Source organism: Ambystoma mexicanum, chromosome 11 (genome assembly GCF_040938575.1).
Source record: "Ambystoma mexicanum isolate Mex_15411 chromosome 11, UKY_AmexF1_1, whole genome shotgun sequence".
NCBI lineage: Eukaryota > Metazoa > Chordata > Amphibia > Caudata > Ambystomatidae > Ambystoma > Ambystoma mexicanum.
In genome coordinates this window covers 186,205,809-186,232,170 of record NC_090934.1, presented here as the reverse complement: position 1 = coordinate 186,232,170, position 26,362 = coordinate 186,205,809, and the positions used below count along the sequence as shown (strand labels likewise).

General features: G+C 46.7%; 1 protein-coding gene across 22 annotated transcripts in view; it reads left to right on the top strand.

The window, feature by feature from the left end:
• The window catches only part of LOC138503201 (mucin-2-like), a 1,598,433-nt gene that overhangs the window by 207,643 nt on the left and 1,364,428 nt on the right, over positions 1-26,362 (top strand). For all 22 annotated transcript variants that reach the window (XM_069622774.1, XM_069622776.1, XM_069622767.1 and 19 more), the window contains one exon: positions 2,516-2,581. In XM_069622774.1, coding sequence (XP_069478875.1) covers positions 2,516-2,581 — 66 coding nt within the window. The remainder of the gene's footprint in view (positions 1-2,515; positions 2,582-26,362) is intronic.

Genomic DNA, 26,362 nt, shown 5'->3' with positions numbered 1-26,362 from the left:
TGGCTAGGAAAGGCAGCACAGACTTGAGCTTGAGCCGTGGTTATAAGGCAGTTTGGATGATGATTCTGCTCTGGATGTCATGGGTGGTCAGGGAGAGTAGCCTAGCAAAGGTCTCCCTGTTGAGCCTGTACCGATTATGACCTGACCATCTGCTAGTGCTCAGTGTGATGGCCTGACTCGGGGAATGGCAGCTCGCCTTACATGGCGTTGCCTCTGCGTCTCTGCTCCATGTGATCTTTGGTGCTGTTCCTGCCTCTGCATCTTAATGTACAGCAGGAGATGCTGCATTTTCAGGTTAGCGACTCCTTTTAGATGGCGGCAACTGCACTGTATTTTTGACAGTAAATTCGCCGAACTTAATGCCGTTGGCGGAATTAGAGACGAGTTCATGGAAATCCCTAATTTGGCAGAGTGGTCAAAGTGGCAGTAATTCAGTTACCAGCACTTTTACCACTTACTGTCCAACCCGTAATGAGGCCCATAACAACAATTTGCAGTGCTCTATTTGTAATGTAATTACAAATTTCAATAGCACAGCATTCAGTTCTCCATTGTGATTCTCAGTCTGTGTAGAGTTGCAATGGGCGTTCATAAAATGCAATCCAAGTCCACTGTGGGATAAAGTGCTGCCGTCATTTATCTTAATAAAGGAATTTATAACACTTCTAGCCAAGGAGCTTAATGAGGTGTTAAACACCAATGCGTTTTGCTGCAAAGATTGGACACAGGGATTCTTACTTTGATTTTTAAGGCCAACAAGTGTACCTTGCCCCCACATACAATTATTTTTGTGATTTCCCTCCTACCTGGATCCTGCTAACCATTTATTCCGAGTCTCGATTTCACCATTTGATATTTTAATGCTATGGAAGCTTATACTTTGTATTTCATTTATGTAAACCAATTTTCCAGTACTGTATCTCCTATGTGTATGGACCGTATCACTTTGATCAATGCTCAAGCCGCCTCTTTCAAGAGAACACTTAATGGTACCATTACTGATCCACCATTATCATTCTGGAGAGCGATTGTGGACACTTTGTTAGAACCAGCAGTGAGTTAAAAACACACCACAGTGAAGTCTGCATGGCATTAAGAGATGTGTATGGTTGAGCTGCACCTTCCAGCGTTTAATGTGAATAGTCTGCAGTGCTGTATACCACTCCTGGTCCTCAGACCCAATGCTGTCAGCAAAAGGGGGTACAAACTAAATGTCTCCTTATTTGCCTCCGTTTATTTTTATGGCTTGAAGTTTATTCTCTCACATTTTAATTTTTGCAAACACTTTTCAAAACAAATGTACAGACCATGGTAACATATTTCAAGTGCTCCCAGTTTTCCGGCATTCTAACAAATGAAGCAGAATCCACCACAAACTGTATACCCTCACCTCTTGATAGTCGATCCATTGCACATTTAACAATGGCAAGGTTCCTATTTCTCCCTGGCAGAAACCATTTATTTTACTCATTTGTAGGTCCCCTTTCACCAAAATTCATATGTCTTACTGGTAGTAAATATGGAAGTCAGGCTGCTACTAAAACACCACAAATCTAGAAGTGTACATTAAAAAAAACACAAAATGTTCAAAGGTTCATTCATTTCAAGTGGCTACTTGCTGCCATGGTGTGAATCCAAAAGGAAGAAGGCTGATTCAATTTGTTTAAGTCACATCCTCCATGGCAGGGTATGTTGTTCACCAAAACATGCTTCCCAGAAGAGATTTTACATTGAAATTATGAACATCTGTTTTTGTTTACTAACGCAATGCCTTACTGCTATTATTGTCTCTCCCATATAGATGTCGCGCCTTGGCGTTTTAGTTTGTAAATAAAGTACAGTGTTTTACATATTGCACAGTGTTTGAGTATGAATATGGTCACTGGTGTGTTCCCCTTTGCATGCTTACAGCTTACACAAATGTATACTTGGAAATGCTTCAATATTTAATTTGTGCATTAATGTATTTCTTAATTCATGAGCACATACCAAATCATTTTTGAAATCTGTGTGACTTTTTTGATTGTCAAGGGTGTGTTTGGAAATATATATTCAGCCATTAGTATTTCATAATTGGAATAATGAAGCAAGAAGAGGTTGTTCATTTTTACTAACAGTGTAGGGTGCGAGGACCAGGGGTCACATCAAGATCCATAGATATTACAGGGAAATATATGCAACATTGAGTTATGGTCCCAGCCCTGCAGAAGGTATTTACAGGTGAATCTGTCTTGCATTTGCTTATCCATCAAGTGTCTCTCTCTCATGCTGCGCCAAGGGAGCGAGGGTCCCTAATAATGTGTGGCCAGCTTGCTCCACTCACAGCCCTAGCTCACTCTGTCTTGCTCTGATTCACATATATTTGATGCTCACTATCAAAACGACCCCTTCCCAGAATCAATTTGGCAATTGATCTATGAGATTTTATGGAAAAGATAAAATGGTGACAGACAAATGTTCTCAAGGTGTATTCCAACCGGGGTACTAATGAGTGGTCATTTCACCATTTCTACAGCACCAGAAATAACGACAATGGCGATGACAACAGCAAGAGGAAATTTAACTACAGCATCGACTCCAGGTAACATATTACCCTTCATAGTTGTCCTGATAGTTCATGGTGGCAGAGATGTAAATGATGGAGGGTGGAGGCAACTGAGTGGGCATTGGACCTTGGATCCCCTGAGACGGTTAGGCACAGCGTGGCTGTCAATATGGAGCAATGTCTGGGTACTCAGAGTTGGATGGAATAGTGGTGGAACTATTATGGCATAGCTGGAGGAGGAAATAGGATGACAATGTTCATGGTGTCTCTGGTCGAGTTGTAGAAGAAGGGACTGATGGAGGTCAGTGCACAGAAAAAAAACATTATCATTACAACAATAAAAGGATGTTAGTGCTCTGCTGGCCAGAAAGTGTTACGCTGCAGCTCTGGTGCTGAGCTCCCTGCCCTTTTTGCTTTTCTGAACAGGTTCACTAGCCCTTTTTTCCTAGTGAGTCCTGACATAAGGTCTCGCAGCTCTGCTCAATGCAACCTGAAGACCATACACCTCTCAGGGAGGATGAGTGCCTGGAAGGCAGTCCATGTTTCCCATGCCCTGTTAGCTGTTTATCCCACGGGGTGGTGGCACGTCTGCGAGTTTAAAGCCTCCAGTGCATGGTGAAGTAGGTGGGGGATCAGAGCTACCCCATCCCTGAGGGAAGCAATGGAGGAAAGGGTAAGTCAGAGACTCCCCCCTCTGGGTCAGAGGGTGAGACCTGGGCCCCACGAGCACTCACATAGCCTCTCTGCTTCAGAGCTCATCATAAAGACATGCAGAAAGGCCTGTGTTCCCGCATGGGGAACATACATTGCAAGCCCACGCATGAATTGGATTGTTATAAGCAGGAAATATTAGAAGCCATATTCAAGCTTTTCGATTGAAAATAACACCAACATTTGACTAGGAACTGTGGATTAAGAGCCTGAATTTAGTAGCATTGCAGGCCCTGCCGAGCCAGACAGAAATGCTTTAAAACTCAAGATTGTCTAATGACTAGGTACACTTTAAGAATAAACAGGTGCTTTTTCTGTATGGCTTCCACACATGATGACGAATTCCATGCTCTCTATTCCCCAAGAAAGACAGGGCCACAATGAGTCAAGACAGCAAAACAATGTCGGTGCAAATGTGATGTTCTGGAATGCCTGGTTTATTCACAGGTAATTTTCATCACTTGTAGTCCTACTCTTTCCCGTTCCAGTATTTACTTGTGAAGGATTCTGCCCTACCCAGCATCAATCCCCAACTCCAACCAAAACTTATGCAGATTTTTGGCTCATCCCAAGCCCGAGCTAAACTAGACTCCAGATATTCTAGTTTTAGCATCGAGGATGGCAGCATGTGCATACTTTGGCAAGTAAAATCCTTGGCCGTCTACCTGGATTCCTCTCTCGGTGCAGAGGCACATGTCAACCAGATGACAAAAAACAGCCAATACTACCTTAGGCTGCTCTGCACATAAAACCTTTTATTTCAGAAGAAAAATGTATCACCATAGCCCAAGCTATTATTTTGTCGAGGCTCGACTATTGTAAGGCCCTCCTAATGGGTGCTAATAAAGGGTGTCTTGACAAACTCCAGGTCCAGTAGCACGATGCTGTACGCATTATAAAAGTGGTTTCCTAGAGAGACCACATCTCTACTCTTAGGAGGGCTATACATTCGCTATTCAATTTCAAATTTGAATTCAAATTCAAGGCAGTTACGTTGGTTCAGAAGTGCCTCTAAGGTAAAGCCCCGACATATTTGAGGGACAGACTGGTCATTTATGACCCAAAGAGGACTTTACGTTCGAGCAACACTATGCTGCCCTAGATTAAGGTGGATAGATGGTCTAGGTAGGTCTTTCCAAGTTGTGGCAACTCACTTTTGGAACTCCCTGCCTTTGGAGTTGCGGCAGGAAGCCGATCTGCTCTCATTCCGCAAATCCGTGAAAACTTTGCTGTTCAGCTGAAGGGTGTTTTACTATAGGGCCTTCTAAGACATCTGCATTGTCCTGTCGTGGATGTTTGTACTGCTGTATTTTTGTGCACCCTGGTGCCTGCAGGTTTCGGCAGGTTAGAAATAAATAAATACATTTAAAAATAGAGGAGGACACAAACATGTCTTTCGTGGGCCGCCACAACTTGCGGGTGATCACCTTGAATGCCCACTTGATCAGGCACCATTCTAAGGAGGATGAAAAGATCTGCTCCCCAGATCAGCCTGAGAGGTCACTACCCCTTGGATGTGGACTGCCCTCACATCTAGGAGATTGGCCTCTGCTCAGAGACCTAGCTTTCTTGCAATGTTCTCCAAAGGACTGGACTCCCCCCCCCTCTCCCGGTGAATGACATACACTAGGGCTGAAGTGTTGTCGGTCCTGATGAGAATGGAGCATGACTGAATCATTGGAATGAAGTGCAATAATGCAGATAAATATCCTCCAACTCCCTGAAATTCAAGACATTGGGCCTCAATCTGAGTTTGGCGGTCCCGTAAAAAAGTGCTGGTATCCGTGGATGCCGGCCCTTTACCGGACCGCCTGACTACGGGTTTGCCGGGGGGGTACATGGCTTACTTCCAGCTAAAAGCTGGAGGTAAGCCAGGTGCCCTACCGGCCCAAAAGGGCACCATTACCGCATTGCTGTGGCAGTAATGATGGCAAATCCGCTCAGGGAGTCCTATGGGACTCCATTAATGGGGATTTACACCGTCCCGCCGGCACTCATAATCCGGCAGCAAATCTGCCTGACCGAGTGCCGGTAAAGGTAAGTATCAAATGCAGGTATCCTGGCGGCTGTACCGCCAGCATACCACATACTCGGAATGAGGCCCATTGCCTGTTCTGTCTGAGTGCAGAGTCGCTTGTAGAATGAGGGCCCTAAAAGGTCCTCCAGTCCTTCCTGCTGGCATCTGTCATAATGACTATTTTAGGAGGCGAGACCAGGGGAAACCCCTTTACAAGGTTTGATGGATCCAACGACCACTGCAATTGCCTTAGAACATTCTCTGACATGGGGACCTGAGCATCGAGGTCCAGAAAACCAGGAATCACCCATCTGTACAAGTGAAAAAGAAGGGGCCTTAGATGTAGGCTTACCCAAAGGCTGACTAAAATTGTTGATGCCATCAGACCCTAGACTCTCAGCCACAACCAGGCTGCAGCCTAGGGACAAATGCACACTTGCTTTGCAGCCTACCTGAGCTACATCGTCCGGTCCTTCTGGTGGCGTGCTCTACCTATCACCATGAGAAACATATTGCTGATGAAGTGTAACCTCTCAAACTGGATCAATCTTGATTTTTTCCGATTGATCAGGATCTCAACGTCTGTCAACAGCTTGCAAGTCCTTTTCACACTCTTCTCCACCACCAGACAGGTTGAGCTCTGAATCAGCCAATCATCCAAGTACGGGTATACGAGTGACCGCTCCTTGTGCAGGAGACCCACCAGAGATGCTAGCACATTGGTGAAAACTTTCAGAGCAGAGTGTAGCCTGAAAGGCAGCACACAGCAGTCAAAGTGGTCCTGCCCCACTGTGAACCTCATAAATTGGAACGATGTGGAGTGAATTGGGACTTGGAGATAGGCATTGAGGTGGTCCAAAGAAGCCAACCAATTTGCATGAGCCACCAGGTGGCTAATCCTCTGCAAGGTTTCCATCTTGAAGGTGAACTTCCGAAGGAATTGAATAACTCCCTTCAGGTTGATGTGAAGCCAAAAACCCCACGAAACTTGTGGGACCAAGAAGACAATGGAGTAACGGCCACAGCCGTGCTGATTCGTGGGGACCCTCATGATGGTCTCCTTGAGAATCAGAGCTTGAATTTCTATTTGAAAGGCTGCTTGCTTCAACATGCTTCTCTGTTAAGGAGTTGCTACCTTTTCTCCCGGTGGACCCAAAAACTCCAAACCGAATCCTTGCTGAAAAATGTCCGACACCTGTGAGATGAAGGCCCTTGTTTCCTAAGCCTGAGCAAACAGCAAAGGCCTCGCCCCTACTCGACGGACCCTGACACAGTCAGGAGTGATGCAGCTTGGTAGGAGTGGCCTCATGCCTGGAGATCGGAGGCCTACTATGCTTCACTTTGAAGACAGTCTTACCACCACCCACCATAGAGAGGTAGCGAGGCCTAGCAGCAGTTTCCTCCCTGGTCTTTTGAGCATGATAGCGAGAGCCTCTTCTGAGGGTTCCTGCATGTTTATTTTGCTTGTGAACATGTTACATCTCCAATTCATCTTTGAAAGGTTTTTCTCTTCCCAAACGGGGAGACCAAGCACCTTGGTTTTATGAACAATATCAGTCTTCCCGTCCCTTACATGAATGAAAGTGTAGTACCTATGCACTCCTGACCGAATCCTAAGCCAAGTCAGAGAGCAACTCGGCTTGCACATGCATTCCCCCAATTAAACTGGAGCTATTAGTCCCTTCTCCATTTTATCATTAAGTGTCTGAAAGTCTTTCAACAGGAATTTAGCTGTGCATGTGATATATGTCCCTTCTCGCAAGGATAGTTCATTCCAAGATTTCCCAGCCCGTTCCTTGACAGCCCCAACTACAACAAGTGTTCAGGCTAACCAGTGAACAAAATAAATAATGCCCTTTAGAATCACTGTATGCAAAGGAATTTTGTGTGAATTTCGTAGAAAACTCCAGCATATCCAATAGCCCTCCCCTGCCAGCATTGTTATCCCTTTCAGTAACTTTCTGCTTCTCAATTCACACATTCGTATCCCATAGGCTGAATGAAGTTCCGCGTTGAGAGGGGTTTGATGTAATGACGGATTACATGACCTCAGTGGCAGCTGGTGAACAGTTTCAGTGGAGGGGCTTTAATATTTCGCCCAAGCTCTTTGCTGGAGGTTTATCCACGACCTTACCACCAAACTCATAGTACGGCGGTGCGGTAATGCAGTGGTAATGGAATTGCTGCAACATTACTGCCGTTTTTTCCTGAACAGACTGCTGAACAGAAAAGATGTATACCTCCAGTTAGAGTAAAGTGCTGAAAGCATGAAGAAATATTTGCACCAGGAGTGTTGGGGCTTCTGAATAAGATATATACAAAAAAGGGCTATAGAGGCGAAGATGGCAAGAGGCTAATCACTAAAAGTTAAAAACAAAACAAGAACACAAGGTGGCACAGTTTGTTATCGCCCTTCATAGAAGGTATAAAGCTTGGCTTAGAAGCAAACAAGTCGCCCTAGCATTTAGGAGTTGAACAACAGTTTTGTACCACCTCCAAGATTCAAGTTGGAGATGATGTCTCCCATTCCATGTACCCAGAAGTGAGGCACAATGAGTGCTCAACTTTCGTCCTGAAGAAGGTTGGGAAAAGAGAGGGCTATATTTGGAAGCCCAGAGAAACCAACTGAAACACGTCTCGAATAGTACTATCTGTTGCAGAACAGATAGTCACATTTGCACAAGAAAGGGGTGTTAAAAATGTGTTGGAAATAATTTGTTATATGGCCATATGTAGTATGAAACCGATATCTAATGTGGAGTAATAGTAGATGTGTATGAATGATTGAGTGTGTATGCTTGATGGAGGGGATTGATTGGAGTTTTGATGTATACTTTAATGTAAGTACTTAATGTAAACTTATATGGGTCCAGTACCACTAAATGATTGTTCAACTTGAAATACATATATTTTTTTGTAACTTTTAGTGATTAGCCTCTTGCCATCCTCGACTCTACGGTCCATTTTTGTTACGTTATGTTATTGAAATTTATAGAGCGTGCGATCACCCGTGGGTAACATTTTTGTATATATCTTGTTCTTACCTGGAGGACCGTTAGTTTCTCAGGTACCCTTTATTTTTGATAGTGTTGGTGCTTCTGCCTTCACCCGCCTCAGTGGCATGCACTGTGTTATAAAGCTGGTACATACATATCCACGAGAAAAGACGGGCAATGGAGCTCAGAGTACAAATAGGTAATTAACCCCTTAAGTGTGGAGGACAAGGTTTCTCTTCCTCAGCACTACTTTTCCAGTGTGGGGATAAGACACCTCGTCCTCCACACTGCCTACCTTTGGGGGCGTGGATCCCCCCCCCTGCTGCTCCCTCGATTCCTCTGACCCCCAGGCACTGAAGGGGAGTGCCTGAGAGCCACGGGGTAGCCGTGATGACGTTGGCGCATGCTACGTGCACCGACATCATTAGGAAATGAAATTTACGGCTTCAGCATGTAAATTTAGCAGAGACGCATTTGCGTCCTGCAAGGGCATTTTCTGCCTGATATCACCACGTGAGGGCTCGTTGGGAAGGGGAGACTCTCCCCTTTCCCAATAGCCCTGACACAAGCAGATTGCTGGTCGAGGATTGTTCGATCCTCGACCAGCAAACCCCCACTGGACCACCAGGGAATTGATTTTGGGATTGGGCCCCCTCCCTCCCAAGTCAAACAGGTCCTCACCCCCTCTCAGGTACCCCGCTTTCAAGGAGAAGCAGATCCTTTTTGCCTTCCTGGGGGGGGGCAAAGTGAGGATCTTTCCCCATTTTGCCAAACCTAGGAAGCAGAAAAGAGCACTAGGCCACCAGGGAATTGATTTTGGGAGTGCCCCTCCAAGCCAAGCAGACCCCCACCAAAGAAGGGGGGCACAATGTTTTGCCTTCTCTGGGGCCAGATGGGTGCTGTTTTGCCCCATTTGCCTCCAAGGAAGGCAAAATAAAATAAAAAAATATTCGGGGCAGACTTGAGGGCATTAGGGGGCTAGACCCATGCCTGTGGGCCAACCTTCCTCAACACCACCCCACCCCCAAGGAGGGGCAGATCCTTTTTGCTTCCCTGGGGGGCAAAGTGAGGGTCTGGCATCATTTTTCCACCCTTGGGAAGCAGAAAGGAGCACTAGACCACTACGGAATTGATTTTGGCGGTGCCCCCCAGGTCAAACTGTCCCCCCAACCCCCAAACAATGTTATTTTGGTTTCTTTGGGGGCAGATGGGTGCAGTTTGCACCCATTTGCCCACAAGGAAGGAAAAACATTCCACTACATTGTTAGTGAAAGACTTGAGGGCATCAGGGGGCTGGCCCAGTCCCTAGGGCCAGTCCTCTCAGGAATCACCCCACAGAGGGGCACCTCCTTTCTGGGCCCAATTTCTCCAGCCCTGGGAAGCAGAAAGGAGCACTTGGCCACCAGAGAAAGGATTTTGGGGGTGGGGGCGGTTTGGCCCGTTGCCCGTCGCAGCACCGCTGGCCTTCCTGTATCTCTGGCCGAGCCACGTTGGAACTTTTCCATCCGGGACGGGCGACGGGCCATGACCGCCGATGGGCCGGGGCGGTCGACACACAAGCAAGGCAGATGCCCAAGCCCGGGGGAAGCTCCCATGGTCTTCCTAGACGTCTGACCAGGTTGCGTTACAGCTCTTCCCTTCTGGGAAGGATTGGGACCTTGCCGGGTTTTCCTGGGACTGTTGCTGGACTTGGGGATGGTCAACCCACATGGGAGACAGGTGCCCAAGCCCAGCGGCAGCACCCCTGGCTGTCCTGGAGCTTTTGCCATGCTGTGTTACATCTTTTCCCTCCTGGGAGGGACGGGGACTCTGTGGGGTCGTTCCGATGACCCACGTGCAAGGCAGACTCCCAAGGCTGGGTGCAGCACCCCCAGCTGCCCTAGAGCTCTGGCCATGCCACGTTACAGTTTTTGCCTTCGGAGAGGGATTGGGACCCTGCGGGGGCTCCCTGAAACCTCCTGTGGACTTGGGGATGGTCGACTCACATGGGAGACAGGCGCCCAAAGCTGGGGACATCACCCTCGACCGTCCTGGATCTCTGGCCGGGCCACGTTGAAACTTTTCCCTCTGGGGAGGGGCGGGGAGCCCGCTGGGTCACCCCATGGCCGCCAATGGGCCGGTGGCGTTCGACACATGTGCGATGCAGATGCCCAAGGCCGGGGGCAGCACCCCTGATATTCCTAGACGTCTGACTGGGATGTGTTTCAACTCTTCCCTCCAGGGAAGGATTGGGACCTTGCGTGGCTCCCTGGGACTGTTGCTGGACTTGGGGACGGTCAAATCACATGGGAGACAGGCGCTCAAGCCCAGCGGCAGCACCCCCGGCCTTCCTGGTTCTCTTGCCATGCCACGTTACAGCTTTTCCCTTCTGGGAGGGACGGGGACCCTGCTGGGTCGTCCATTGACCGCTTCTGAGGTGCGGGGCGGTTTACTCATGTGCGAGGCAGACTCCCAAGGCTGGGTGCAGCAACCCCGGCCGTCCTAGAGCTCTGTCCATGCCGCGTTACAGCTTCTCCCTCCGGGGAGGGATGGGGACCCTGCTGGGGCTCCCTGAAACTGCAGCTGGACTTGGGGACGGTCGACCCAAATGGAAGACAGGCGATTGAAGCTCAGGACATCACCCCCGGCTGTTCTGGAGTTGTGGCAGGGCTGCGTCACAACTGTTCCCTCAGAGGAAGGATGGGACTGCTGCTGGACTTGGTATGGTCGACCCACATGAGACAGTCTCCCTTGTTGGTCGACCGTCCCCAAGTTTAGCGGCAGTTTCAGGGAGTCCCGGCAGGGTCCCTGTCCCTTCCCAGAGGGTAAAGCTGTAATTCAGCCCAGCCAGAGCTCTAGGATGGTCGGGGGTGATGACCCCGGCCTTGGGTGCCTGTCTCCCTTGTTGGTCGACCATCCCCAAGTTCTGCAGCGGTCACAGGGAGCCCCTGAGGGGTGCAAACCCCTCGTCGAGGGAAAAGCTGTAACACAGCCCAGCCAAAGCTCTTGGATGGTCGGGGGTGATGGCCCCGGCCTTGGGCGCCTGTCTCCCTTTTGGACGACCGTCCCCAAGTTCAGCAGCAGTCCCAAGGAGCCCCGGCAGGTTTCCCATCCCTCTCTGGTGGGAAAACCTGTAATGCAAGGCAGCCAGAGCTCTGGGACAGCCGGGGGTGCTGTCTGCGAGCTTGGGCGTCTGCCTCCCTTGTTGGTCGACCGTTCCCAAGTTCAGCAGCGGTCCTAGGGAGTCCCAGCATGGTCTCCATCCCTCCCTGGAGGGAAAACCTGTAACGCAGGGCAGCCAGAACTCTATGATGCTCAGGGGTGATCTCCCGTTGTTGCTGGCATTTTTCGGTGGTTTGCTGGTAGCAAATATTGTGATTTCTTTCTCCACTTTTTGTAGTTTGCCGGCCCTTCTTGGTAATAAATTCTAGGGCGATTGGCGAAAGTCAGACTTCTTTAGATTCCCCTGGGTATCTTCTTTTCAGAAATGTATGTGGTTCCCCATTTTCCTTGGTATCTGGGACACCCCAGCCCAAATCTGTGGGTTGTCCACAACACCAAATACCATAAGAATTTCCTCTTCCTAGGCCCTTTGGTGTACCAGTCGTTTAGCCTTTTCCCTTTGCGCCCAGGTAAGTGCACCGACACATGTAAGATACAGTTTTCGTTGGGACACCTGTGGGAACATGGGAAGGTAGGACATGTGTTGTTACTGGTGAGTTTCAGTGTTTTCCTGGTGGTAAATGTCTGAAGATTGTGATTTTTTAAACCACTTTTTGCAGTTTGCCAGGCCTCCTGGGTAATACATTCTAGGGTGATTGGGGAAAGTCAGATCTCTTTGGATTCCTCTGGGTGTCTTCTTTTCAGAAATGTATGAGGTTCCCCGTTTTCCTTGGTGGCTGCTACAACCCAGACCCAAATCTTTGGGTTGTCCACAACACCAAATAGCATAAGAATTTCCTCTTCCTAGGCCTTTTCGTGTACCAGTGGTTTAGCCTTTTCCCTTTGCGCCCATGTAAGTGCACCGACATATGTGAGGTACCGTTTTTGTCGGGAACGTGGGAGGGTAGGACATGGTTGTTGCCGGCATGTTTCAGTGGTTTCCTGGTGGCAAATGTCTGGAAATTGTGTTTTTTTGCCACTTTTTGGAGTTTGCCAGGCCTTGTGGGTAATACATTCTAGGGCGATTGGCAGAAGTTAGACCTCTTTGGATTCCCACTGGGCATCTTCTTTTCAGAAATGCAACCCAGAAATGCACCCCAGGCCCAAATCTGTGGGTTGTCCAGACGGCCCAAACCAGTATTCCCCAGGGCACCTGATGTACCAGTGGTTTAGCCTATTCCCTTTGCGCTCCGGTCAGTGCACTGACACATGTGAGGTACCGTTTCCGTCAGGACACCGGTGGAAAAGTGGGAAGGTAGGACATTTGCTGTTTTCTCTTGGTTTTCATAACGTTTTCACGCATTTCCTACTGCACTTTGTTACACAGCCCTTTCATTTCCCAAATGTGACCTACATTTAGTCGCTGCTTTAGGTACACTGCGCTTTTGTAACCTGCACGACTCACCTATCCTTGAAAAGGTCTGTCTGTGCTCTTTCAAAAGAATTATGCTTGCCATTCTTCACCACATTCGTTTTCCTTATTTTCAAATACTAAGTACGTCTGTTTAGTCCGTCAGCATAAAGATTCTGTGTATCATGGCTCAGTTTTAGACTCGTGGTATTGCCTGTTTTGTGAAACATTACCAAAAATGTGTGATTTCCTAACTAGATGAGTCGGGTGAATATAGCTGTGCATTGCTTTTATCAATATTGAAGCCATAACGTTTCCAGTCCAAACATGTCCAGCACATTCTTTTTGTTCACTCACTTTTCACATTTTACACCTTTCACAAATTATAGAATTTTTAGGTACATAGTTGTTGCTTGACCTGCGCTAATCACCCCTTCCTGAACTTAGAATTTTGTCTACCTTTCAGAAATGTATGCCTTTCTGGGTTCCCATCGAGCTTTCCTACCCTCCCCTTCCATTCCTTTCGAGCGGGTCCTATTAAAAAAAGGTGAAAAATCGCCTACGTCGCACAAACATGATTGTAACCTTATACAAAAATGTTTTTTGTTTCCACTCAACCTGTGCTTGAAAGGCCAGAAAATGGCGAATTCAGAACTTCAAACCCTTTGTTCCTAGCTCTTACAAGAAAAAAAAAACACAGGCTTCTTATATACACTTCACCGCACCCAATAGATTCTGGACTCCAGCAATTTAAAAGGGAGGGAAAGACAAAGGTTATGCAGAAATTGAGCAGCACCAACGAGTTATTTAAACAGGGCAGTCTAGAAAAAGGAACTACAGTGAGGAAATCAAATTCAAGGAACCTGGCCCAAAGTCAATGGAACATAGTCTTTGCTCAAGATCACACAGTTCAGGGTAGTTTGCGGTTAAGTCTTTGCGAAGAGTTCAGAACGAAGTTGGTCAGACGAAAAGTTACTTTAAAGAATGGAGAAGGACAAGCCCTCGGACTGGCGAAAGGTTTCACACGCTTTCACCGCAGCTGGATGAGACAAACAACTGGATTTGAACAGTACCTTAAATGGAGAAGAAGGCTGTAGCTGAGGCAGACGTTCCTGGCAGATCCTGCAGGCTCATGGTTCCTGAAGCGACTGTCGGACTGACATGAAGTAGGAAGACTGGAGGGTCCTGCACTGCTCAGGGAATAAACCAGCAGCAGAGCAAAGCAACGAATAAAAGGTACGCTCCTTAAAACGCAAGCAGGATCCATCCCTCCTGGCTATCCGGTTCACTGTAGCTCTGTACAGCAAATTGAACCAGAGGAGGGAGGCCTGGCGAGCAGTTTGACTAACTGGTTGTTCCCACCAGCTCAAGAGGAGAAGATTCCTTGCAGATCTTCCCTGTCGTTGGAGTAGGAAGAGTCGGACCTGCAGCAGGGCTTCACCAGGTGGTTCAGTCATTGTAGGGGTCCTCTTCTGTCAGCTCCTCTTCGGTTCTCTCATTCCAGTGGCGACTCTGACTTCCAAACCCAAGAGACCTGCTTTTTATGCAGTTTTTCCCCCATTTACACAGCCTGGCTGTCAATCAAACAGTAGGGTGGCTGTCCCGCTGGGACAGTCACCTCAGCCAATCATGCTAGAGTGCGACATGGGTCTCCAAGGAGACCCTGTGCAGGGAGTCTCAAACCCCTCCCTCACATCTTGTCCCCCTCAGACATTCAGGCGCCTAAGGAGGGCTTCTGTGCAGAAGCCCGCGAAAGGACTGTGAACAAAGGAATCAACCCCGGTTTGGCGCTCAGAGAAAGACACGAGAAAGACTTTTACAAAAAGAAATGGCGACTAAACCCAGTCGGAACCATACAAAAATCTATATGGACCAGCGGGTTTAAGTTCGAGGCTACTAAGATAGCCTAAAACACTAACAGGGATATTTAAGATAACCACGATAGGAAATATAGGGTAGTTACCACTGCCACCAGCCAAGTCTTAATAAAAAGGGAACGAAACAATGTTCCATGAGGAACAGACAAAAAGGGATAACTATTAACCCTTTCCAGAACTCTATGTAAGATAGTTTGTACTGGGTCTGTGAGATTAAAAAGACTAATAAAGTCAATGGCAACTTTACATATTTCTGGGAGACAGTAGACAGTCCCAGAAAAATGGAGTCGGAGTTGGGAAGTCTGAAAAAGACAACCCTGTGTCACTGCACTGAAGGTGCTGTGTAACACACAGTAAAAAGATGATGCCCATGGAGTAGGTGAGGCTCCACAGTCTATGAACACAAAAATGTTAAACACACACAGCAAAACACATGGAAGAGTGGGGAAAAAAGGTGCACACTCTTACCAGGTGAAAAAAATAAATCCTAGAAATCCAGCAAAGCTGCTGAGGGACTCAGTAGGTAAGGGAAATAAGCCATTCTGGAGGATTCTCCCTAATACTCGCCCCCCCAGAGTAAGGGACAGGAGGATTTAATCCTCTCCTGAATGAATCTCTACCTCTAGTCGGTTAAAAACATCCTAGAGAGACCATCAGTATTTTGGTGGTGACATTCTGCTCTGTGTTCAATGGTGAAATCAAACCCTTGCAGGCAGATTGACCATCTTAGAAGTTTTGGGTTCTCCCCTTTTATTTGCATTAACCATCTCAAGGGTTGGTGGTCTGTTTGAATCACAAAAGTAGATCCATACAAGTATGGTCTAAACTTCTTCACAGACCACACAATGGCAAAACATTCACACTCTATGGTTGCCCACCTTGTTTCTGGTTCCTTCAGTTTCCTACTGATGAAGCAAATGGGGTGCTCCCTACCTTTCTCATCCAGTTGACTAAGGACTGCACTTATACCTGTATTGGATGCATCTGTCTGCACAAGGAAGGGTTGGTGGTAATCAGGAGCTCTTAGGACTGGAGCTTGACAAAGGGCTTTCTTCAGGTTTTCAAAGGCTTGAGTGCACTCCTCGTTCCATCTAACACTTTTAGGGAATTTTGGAGAGGAGATCACATTCAAGGGAGAAGCTATGGTCCCATAGTTCTCTATGAAATTCCTGTAGTACCCAGTGAGACCTAAGAAGGCTCGCACTTGGGTGTGAGTAGTAGGGGTGGCCCAGTTTTGTGCAGCTTGTACTTTGCTAGGCAATGGCCTTATTTCAACTCCTCCTACCTTATGACCAAGGTAGACCACTTTGCTCTGACCAATTTGACATTTGCTTGCCTTTATGGTCCGATAGGCCTGCTCAAGAGCCTGCAAAACATATCCTACGTGATCAATATATTCTTTCCATGTAGGGCTGAACAATGCAATGTCATCCAAGTATGGCATGCAGAAGTCCTCCATCCCATTCAGAACTTGATTGACCATTCTTTGGAATGTAGCAGGTGCACTCTTTAGTCCAAAAGGCATATCCTTAAACTGGTAGAGGCCTGCTGGGGTTGAGAATGCAGTTTTGTCCTTTGCATGGTCTGTCAGGGCTATTTGCCAGTAGCCTGACGTCAGATCAAATGTAATAAGGTACTTGGCTGAACCAAATCTATCCACCAGTTCATCTGTCCTTGGCAAAGGATGGACATCAGTCTTAGTTACTGCATTTAGAGCTCTATAGTCCACACAGAATCTCAACACATTGGATCCTGCCTTTGGTACTAGAACAACGGGACTAGACCATGGACCTGTAGATGGCTCCATAACCCCGAGATCAAGCATCTTGTTGATCTCTCCTTTGATGTGGGATCTCACTTGTTCTGACATTCTGTAACCTCTGCTTTTCACAGGTAGACAGTCACCAGTGAGAATATCGTGCTGGCCCCAAGGGGTCAGGCCTGGTGAAAGTGAAAACAGGGAGGCAAACTGATTTAACAGAATTTTGCACTCCTCCTGTTGTTCAGGTGTCAGTTGAGAAAAGAGATTGACTCCTTCTATTCCTCCTCCAAAGGTTGGCCTCTGAGGAGGTCAGGTAGAGGTTCACTCTCCTCCTCATCTTGAGCTGAAGCTAGAAGCAAAGCTCCCACTTCCGGTCTCGAGACATATGCCTTTAAACGGTTGGTGTGAAAGACTCTGGGAGCCTCCTTAGGTCTGCCTAAGTCCACCAAATAGTTCACCTCTCCAAGTTTGCCCACAACCTTGAAGGGTCCTATCCATTTGTCCTGCAAATGTCTGTAACGCTCACCTGATTCTCGCAGAGGCGCCGGTCTTGACTGGGCGACTACCGTATCTTCAAAGGTGATGTGTAGCACCCGGTTGGCTCTTTGGGCTGGACCTCTGTGCACTGTATGCCTGACTTCAAGAGTAAGATGTCTGCAGACAGAAAATATGGGATTAATGAACTGGGGTTATTGAGGTGTCCCTATCTCTTCCCTTTTTTGCTCTCCTGTAGACCCCCAAAGGTTAACGCTCTCACCTTAGGTAAGTGAATGCCGAGCTCTCCATCTGCCTCGGGGCAGGGTGCTGTAACCAGTTTCTTCACTGGATCGGTAGCGCAGGCCTCTTGACTTCAGAGGACTGCTGTCCGTCGTTTACTGCACGAACGGTAAGTTTCGAGTAATTCTATTGTCTTTAAAGTCTTTAGCAATGATGTCTCTTGTTTTGCAGGTTCCGGCGATGGCGGATGACGGGCTGAAGTGAGTTGAAGATGGAGTCCGTATGATGAATAGAAGCGCCTGGAAGCACGTAAGTAAGCGCTTGTTGCCTGCTTCACGATGCGCTCTAACTGTCTTTTATTTTGCAGGTACGAGTTCGGAGCGGCTGCAGGGTGCCGGAATACCCACTGGGGTTGATGTGGAAAGGAGTAATGGCACGTGAGTATTAAAGTTCCCCAATGTCTTTAAACGCACCTTGTTTTGTCTTTCAGATGCAGGATGCAGCGCCGAAGGCCTCCGGAGCGTGCGAAGAGTCGGTAAGCTTTTGTCTTTCAGATGCCGGAATGCAGTGTGAAGACCTCCGGAGCGCACGAAGAGTAGGTAAGCCTTTGTCTTTCAGATGCCGGAATGCTAACCTGTTCTTTCTTGTCTTTATAGGTGTTGCTGAAGACTGGATTCAGGATGGTAAGCCTTTTTCCTTAGGCCCAGGATCCGATGCAGAAGACACGATGAGCGTTCTGCTGCAGAGGATGCAGAATAACGCAAAGCAAGATTCATCCACCGGGTGTGGTTTAAATAGCCTCCTGTAGTGCTTAGGTGTCTCCTTCCACAGCCACGCCTAGGTAAGAAAAGAGTTCCTGCTTTCCAGAAGAGTTCCAGTGTTCTGAATCTAGGGAGTGGCTCCTGCCCCACCCAACAGGAAAAGTAGTTCCAAACAGAAGAGGATCAGAGGCTCAGCTGGCAGGCAAGTAAGCAGCATGGTCTGCTGCAGGTAAGTCCACCCAAGCATTATGAGCCCGGCGCTTCCAGCGCTGGGACTGGGCACATTTATGAGCCTGGTGCCACTGGCGCCAGGACTGGGTCCAAAAGGTCCCAATTGGGACTGGTTGGCCCTCGGAACCTGGGTTATGGATCTGCTTCCAAGGGAGTTGGGAAAACCCTGACCTTTTGGAAGCAGAGATCATGACAATGTCTTATCCGCACCATAACTAATACAAGCTTGTCTTGAGTAAACTCAACTATGCTGGCCTTCTGGTCATGCCAATGTTTGACCAGAGCTTGACCTGCTTTCAAGTTATCACTAGCTTCTGCCATCATGTGTGACATTCTTCTCCGGAGACTTGTCACATAGTCAGTCACTCTGACTGGCTTGGGGGAAGGAGCACTCTCCAACCCCTCCTTAATCAGGGCCAAGGGACCTCTGACTGGATGGCCATAAAGATGTTCAAAGGGACTGTATCCAACTCCCTCCTGAGGGACGTCTCTATAAGCAAAGAGAAGGCATGGCAGTAGAAGGTCCCACTTTCTTTTAAGGAGTTTCTCTAAAGCACCTATCATGCTCTTCGTGGTACGATTAAACCTCTCTACCAGTCCATTTGTCTGTGGATGGTAGGCTGTAGAGAACTTGTAAGTGACACCACAGTTTTTCCACATGGCTTGCATGTAGTGGGACATAAAAGTGGATCCCCTGTCGGATATCACTTCCTTAGGAAACCCTAATCTGGTAAAAATACCAAGTAGAGCCTTAGCCACAGCCTGAGACATAACAGTCCTCATAGGTATTGCTTCTGGGTATCTTGTAGCATGGTCCACTACAACCAGGATAAACCTGTTCCCTGAAGATGTGGGAGGGTCAAGGGGACCAACAATGTCAATGCCCACCCTCTCAAAAGGAACTCCCACCACTGGGAGAGGCACCAGGGATGCTATATTCTTGGCTCCACTCTTGCCAAAGGTTTGGCAAGTGTGACAGCTCCTACAGAATTTGTCAACTTCTGAACCCATTTTAGGCCAATAAAAGTATAAGGAGAGCCTTTCCTTGGTCTTTTTGAAACTCAAATGACCAGCCAAAGATATCTCATGGGCCAACTATAGGAACTGGAGTCTGTTGGCAAGGGGCACTACAATTCTTTTGCAGTCCCCAGGGACAGACTCAGTCGGTTCACTGTAAAAGAGGCCATCTTCCCAGCTTAACCTATGCTTTCCAACTTCTTGCCCATCAAGTTGAGAAGCAGCCTGTTGTCGAAGACCTTCGAGAGTAGGACACTCTCTTTGTTCTCTCCTGAAGTCTGCCCTGTTGGGTCCACCTTCGGCCAGTAAAGACTGCAGCTCAGGATGGCCAACAGAGTCAAGATCTCCAACCAATACAGTGCCTTCCTCCAGATCTGATTCCTCAGAAACTGGATCAACCACACATCGTTGAACCTCACACTCTGCCTCAGCAGATGGAGGAGTCACAGGCGTGACCTTGGGCAATCTTGGTGATGTCCTTGTTTGTAGCACAGGGGTGCCATCTGTCTTTTTCCTTGAGGTTTTGGGTTTCCCCTTTGCCTCTTTCTTTCCAGAAATAGCAGTGAGCAACTCCTGTGGAGCGAGATTGATAGTTTCCTCTATCAACTCCTCTGGAGAGCCTCTCAAGGTCCTCTACCTTGCAGGCCTAGTGAGCTCCTGTTTCCTTTTACTGGGAGGCCTAGTGGTACTAGACACAACTCCAAGAGTTTTCAGGTCATTACCCAACAGGACTCTCCCAGGCACTTCACTCTGCACACTAACAAGTATCATGACAGTCATATCATTACACTGGATGAGAGCTGGAAACTGGGGAAGCATTTGCAAAGGGCCTCCAGCTAACTTGGTGAGGCATTTGGGTGCCTTAGCAACATCCTCCACCTTGAAAAATGATTCATCCACCACAGTTATGCTGGCTCCAGTGTCTCTGATAGCAGGGGTCTCCTGGCCATTCATAAGAACACTATCTTTATAATACTCTTTAGTATTATCTGGGATGGAATTATAGACATCTAAATTCCATTGTTCCCCCAAGCCCAGGGACACTATAGAAACACTAGCTGATACTCTCATGGGTTCATCAGCCAGTAGGTGAAAGTTTCCACTTGCCATAGGTACTTCTTCCTCTGGGGAGAAGGCTAAGGAGACAGTGCGGACCCCTGAAGATTTACCCTTACATCTGGGATCCCTTTTCACATGGTCAGTTGACCCACAAGCATAACATTTCCCAAATGTCTTGATGAATGGGGGTTTGATCTGACCTCCATCTGGTTTGGGTCCAGATAGTGCACTAGACTGATTTGGTTTCTTTCCTGTAGTTTACCCTTATGTTGCTGTTTGTGGCCCTCTTTTGGATTGGAGGTATTAGAATTCTCCTTGTTATCTTTCTTTGGCTGCTTTCCCTCATCCTTCTTCTGAGTTGTCCCAGAATCCTTGTGAGTAGCCCTATTGGCAACCCACAAGTCAGCAACCTTAGCTAACCTCTTGGGATCTATCTCCTTTGAATCAGTCAAGTGCTGTCTGAGCTCAGGAGAGCAGGCATCATAAATTGACTCCAACTTAACATGTTTCCTCATACCTTCATAAGTGTTCACTCTGTAACCCTTAACCCAACCATCAAAGTTCTTCCAAACATTCACATACCCAGGTAGCCCAAGGGGTACCATCATGCTTTTTGAGGGTCCTAAACCTCTTAAGGTATCGGGAAGGGGTCTTCCCAAACCTAGCAATTAAAGCTAGCTTCACACACTCATAATCCATCCTATCCATCTCCCCCAACTCCATCACAACATCGGATGCAACATTGGGTAGCCTACAGAAGAGCCAGGGAAGCAAATGATTCCCTGTAAGACCTTGAATCCCATGGTTATATTCAAACATTGCCAACCAATCAAAAATATCAAGCTTAACCTCATATATACCCACAATTTCTTTAGGCATACAGGGTCTCTTAGGGCTGGAAGACCTAGAAGACTCTGGGAGAGAAGCATTTTCAATAGACAACCTTTTCATTTCTAGTGCATGGTTCATCTCCATTTCTCTATGCTAAATTCTTGATGATTTTGATCAGTTTGAGCATTTAAACGTTTAAATGCCAATTCAAGCCTCATCTTTTCTAGAGCAATGAATTCAGGATTTAGTGTAGGACCTGTAGGGGTATCAGTGGACAAAGGTTGAGGTTGCTGAGCAGGTAAAGGAGCAATGAGGCCTACAATATGAGGCACCTCTGCCTCTTCTAACTCATCAATAATAGACACATTATCATCCTCATTATTTTCCACATTTGCTGAGGGGTCAGGTATTTCAGACCCACCCTCCAGACTTTGTTTATCTAACACCTTTCAATCAATTCAGACTTTTTGCCTTTAACAGAGAGAATCCTTTCTCTACACAGATTGTTCAGATAATCCACAGTGTAACTGAGGAGGGGCTCCTGAATGTAGCTTTCCCTATCAGACATGATTAATATTGCTGTTTAGTGATGTTTAGCCACGTTTGACATTGATCGTACAAAGTTATGGGGCAAAATTTAATTACTAGAAATGCCCAAACATCTTCTGTATTCTTGTATGATAATATATGAGGATAATACAGCCAGGGTCCGATTAAACAATGCAGGTCTAATGTCAGTCGCAATATCAATTGAAAAGGGTGTTAGGCAGGGCTTTGCCGTAGCGCCAACACTTTATAATCTGTTTCTGACTGACTTTGGGGGTATCTTTAAGGAAAAATGACATCCCTTCCTTAGAATAGGATTGTGTAAATTAGGGTGGATTGGCTATGCTGATGATATTGTTATATTCGATAACACATACATCTGCACCTGTAATAGTGCCAAGGCTGTCTGCGAATATGCTGACAATAATGGTCTAAAATCTAATCTGGCCTAAACCTAATTTATGGCTGTTGGCCATAAGTGCTGCAGGAAATCTGTGATCCCCTGCTCTTTAGGTGATATAAAAAAAAGTAAATTGGTGTAAATATCTATGCCATGATGTGTGCTGTGAGAGAAAAATAGTTAATGAAATAGTACAACAGAACAAAAGAGTAAAGATAATGTCCACTCTGTCTGCGGTGATGTCTTTTTCAAAGAGAATTGCAGGCTATAGCCTTTTGGGTATTCTTAACATCTACAACCAGAAACTGGCCATTTTTCTATATGCCTTAGAGACATCTTATTCGGACTGGTTGGACTGGGCCGATGTTACAGAGGGCATTATTTGGAGAAGACTATTGGGGCTTAGGAATGATACCCCTTTCCAGGCAGTCAGTCTTGAGATGGGACTTATATCCTTGTCTGCACGTATTGTATTTAATAGAGCCAAACTCTATATTAAGATTAAATTGCCCTTCCTGATACCCTCCTGTTCATCCTCCGGGCTTGCTTGGAGGGCGGCAAAGTGGGGGTTATGAATAAATTCCAGGATAGAATTGTTGTATTTTTTGATAAAATAGGGTGGATCCCAAATTGGGATTTTGGGGAAGGAGTATTGGTTAAATCGCTTAAAGAGTGCATAGAGAAATGGGACTGGGTCATGAGCCACGATAAGGTGGCAAGTTTGAGATCATTGTGCTTCTTTTCCAAGATGCCTTTTGAGTATAAAAAGCCTCAAAAATATTTGAAACTGCTACCTTTACCTGTGACACACAGAATATTTTTGGATATTAGGTTCAATCGTCTGGACATTCTTGAGATTAAGAACGCGCAAGTGCATGGGAGAGGGGGAGGGAAAAAGTGTATGGAAGTGGGGAGAAGTGGAACGTGCGAAGCAAAGGAGAAACAGATAAATAATAAGTAAATAAATAATATAGGAAAATAAGTGGTAGTGCAGCCAGCAAGTTGCAAGTGCTAGGTTTAAGGCAGCAGACTGATAAGGTAGGTCTGATAAGAGCATGAAGAAAAAGGGGGGCTCTATGGATACAGATACAGACCCCAATGCAAGGGGTGGCCGGAGGCAGTGCGGGAGGGTGGCAGGGTGAGCAGGTACCTGGGCCCGGAGGACAGAGGGTGGCCAGGTGCATGTTGCCAAGAGAGAACCGATCAGCTGGGGAGAGGGGGAGCGAAGGCAGAAGAAAAGAGGAAGGTCTTGAGATGCTTCCGGAACCGGAGATGGTTCTCCTCATATTTTAGAGTGGCAGGGAAGCTGTTCCAGAGGGAGGCCCCAGCAGAAGACAGAGATCTACCCCCATCTTGTTTCTTTGAAAAACGACTGGCCCTGAGGGAGTTAGAGGTAGAGGAGCGAAGAGCTCAAGAGGGTAGGTATTTGCAGAGGGATAGCTGAAGGTATTTTGGACACAGGCCCCAGAAAGCCTTGTGGACAATGCAGAGGGTTTTGAATTTAATCCTTGCATCCACTGGCAGCCAATGGAGAGATTTCAGAGCTGGAGAGATACGATCCCAGGGCTTGAGGCCAAGGACAAGTCTTGCAGTCCTGTTCTGGATTAGTTGCAGAGGGCGGAGAGTAGAGGCAGGTAGATTTAGAAAGAGGCTGTTACAATAGTCGAACCTAGGGAGAACCAGAGCTTGGGATACCATGAGCTTCTGGGGGAAGGAGAGGAAAGGCAGAGCATCTCTGAGGAGGTACAGTAGGAAGTTTGACTTTTTAGAATCTCAGAGATGTGGGCGGAGAAGGAAAGGGTGGAGTCAAAGAAGCCCCCGAGGTTCTTAGCCTCGCAGGTGGAGGTAGGAGGAGGGCCAGGGAAAGCTGGCCAGAGAATGAGGGAAAAGGATGGTGAAGGTGTGCCGATGAGGAGGATCTCAGTCTTGCTGGCATTCAGACAAAGATCATTTGCGGCACACCAATCTTGAATGGCAGTTAGGCAATAAGAGATAAGAGAGGGAGACGAGGTGGCCGAGGGCAGCCTGAAAATGAGTTGAGTGTCGTCAGCGTAGCACTGGATATTTGAGCAGAAAATGGCAATGCAGTGGGAGAGAGTTGCCAGGTATTGGTTGAAAAGCCAAGGCGAGAGGTTAGACCCCTGGGGAACACCACAGGTAGAGAGAAAGATAGATGATAGGAAGGACCCAAGGTGGACCTCGGAGGGTCGATCTGAGAGGAATTTACCTGCTGTCCCAAAATGAGTCCGATATATGAAAAATACTTTGCTAAGTTTGAGTTTGATCAGGAGTACATCACTAGTGAAATATTTTGGCCGAGATGCTTGTCGGGATATAGTAAAGGCCTTGTCATCGCCATTACTTAGATCTGGAAGAGTGCAAATAACTATTTATGTAAATTTGAAGATGATGTGAAACTGTTAGTAGACCTTGGATCTTCTGTCCGATATGGTGCTGTCCGATGTAACCTTGATATTTGTTTATGTGAATGATTTTATAATTTTCTCTTATGGTGATATTATATATATGTATAGTAGAGTTTATATTTTGCAGTTTTATGATATATTGTGACGAGTACTTCTCGGGTACTTTTAGTGCATGTTTATGTTTGTATTTGTATATGGATTTGTGTAAATGTTTCATAACTATACACACAATACAAAAAAGACATTTGGCTCAATATTTAAATAACTCGATGTCTGTTAAAAAGCACCCTCTCATTATATAAACAATTTAGTGAATACATCACCTATATTGTGTACATAAATCACCTACTGGTGGGAATAACAGCAATGTGGGTTCTTGGCTGTTTTGTAGAAAATCAAAGAGGATTTTGGAAATATAAAAATAACCACAGGCGTATATATCTGACAAACTCCTCTGTGATAGTGACTGAAACACACAACCATTTTCAGCACGTAGTGTACACTGGGTTTGGTGCTTATTTCATCTGCCACAACACTCCTCTTAAGAGTAAATTGTCCCTATCCACGAATAATATATTCCCATTTGGACAGCCTACAATTTCAGGTGTGAGGTGCTATCCTGCTTGAACAAAGGACAACTGCTCCTTTCCCTACAGGCTTTCCTTTCACAGATTGTACATGGACTGCCCAGTCCCTGCTAATTTTCAACTAGTGAGAGTCTACTGGTTCTTCAGTCTCCAGGCCTACTGTTGCATGATGGAGGGAGTCCCGGTGCTTGCAAGCCATGAAACTGCCTGTGTGAGATGATCATCAGGATAGCAGAGGAAAGAGTTGGAAGGAGAGAAAGAGATGGGGAGGAAAGAGAGGGAGGTGAGACTAGTACGCAGGAAGGTAGAAGGGAAGAACGAGGAGTAGGACGAGGTAGGGGATAGAAGAGAAAGGAGACTGAAAATCATGGAGAGGAGTGTATAAAAGTGAGAAGGGGAGAGTGAACGAACAGGAGAGGGGCTGAGAAAACACAGGCAGCATCTGAATTTATTAAGACCATCATTTGTGGAAAACTAGAATAGGGTAGCCTTAAGACGTCCCTGGGGGAGTAAGATAGAGAAGGCCTTTGCCCTTACACCCTCCTACGGTATAGGTTAACCTAGAGAGAAGGGGTTACCAATCATTAGTGTTCACACTGACCTTTGGTGGCAGGGAAGCTTGGGTTAGGGTGGAGGGAACAGTTAGAACAAAGCAAACCCTCAGTCGAATTATGTTACAGCCTCAAAACCCCTCACCACAGTGAGTTTACAGGGTTGTTAATAAAAACCCTTGAACCTTCTATCAGGTTTGTGAGTTTATTAAGACCATCAGTGACAATACATACTATATTATCTCAGAAAACTAAACGAATGACAATAATTGCATACAATAGGTTTATAGGGATTCCCTTGAAAAGAAATGGTTGACATTCTAAAGCAACGAATACAAACAGTCGTATACCAAAGCATCGAAAACCTATATTTTATATGTAAAAGTGCAATTCCATCGAAACCATGCATTTTTGTGTAACTTTAAAACGTTACATGGTGCTGTCCAGTGCGGAAATGTCAGCACTGGCCAGCCCCTTGTAAAGTTTTTTTTAAAATATATTATGGGGGGAGGAGGGGTCCTGCCACCCCCATCCCCCATGCCTAACCCCCAACCCTAACCCAAGCCCCAACCCTAACCCTAGCCCTGGCCCCAACTCTAACCCTAACCCTAATTTAACCCTTAAACTAACTCTAGCCCCAACCCTAACCCTAGCCCAACCCTAACCCTAATTTAACCCTTAAACTATCCCAGGCCCAACCCTAACCCCAGCCCTAACTCTAATTTAACCCTTAAACTAACCCAAGCCCCAACCCCAACCCTAACCCTAGCCCCAGCCCTTAAACTAACCCAAGCCCCAACCCAACATCTTAAACTAACCCAAACCCCAACCCTACT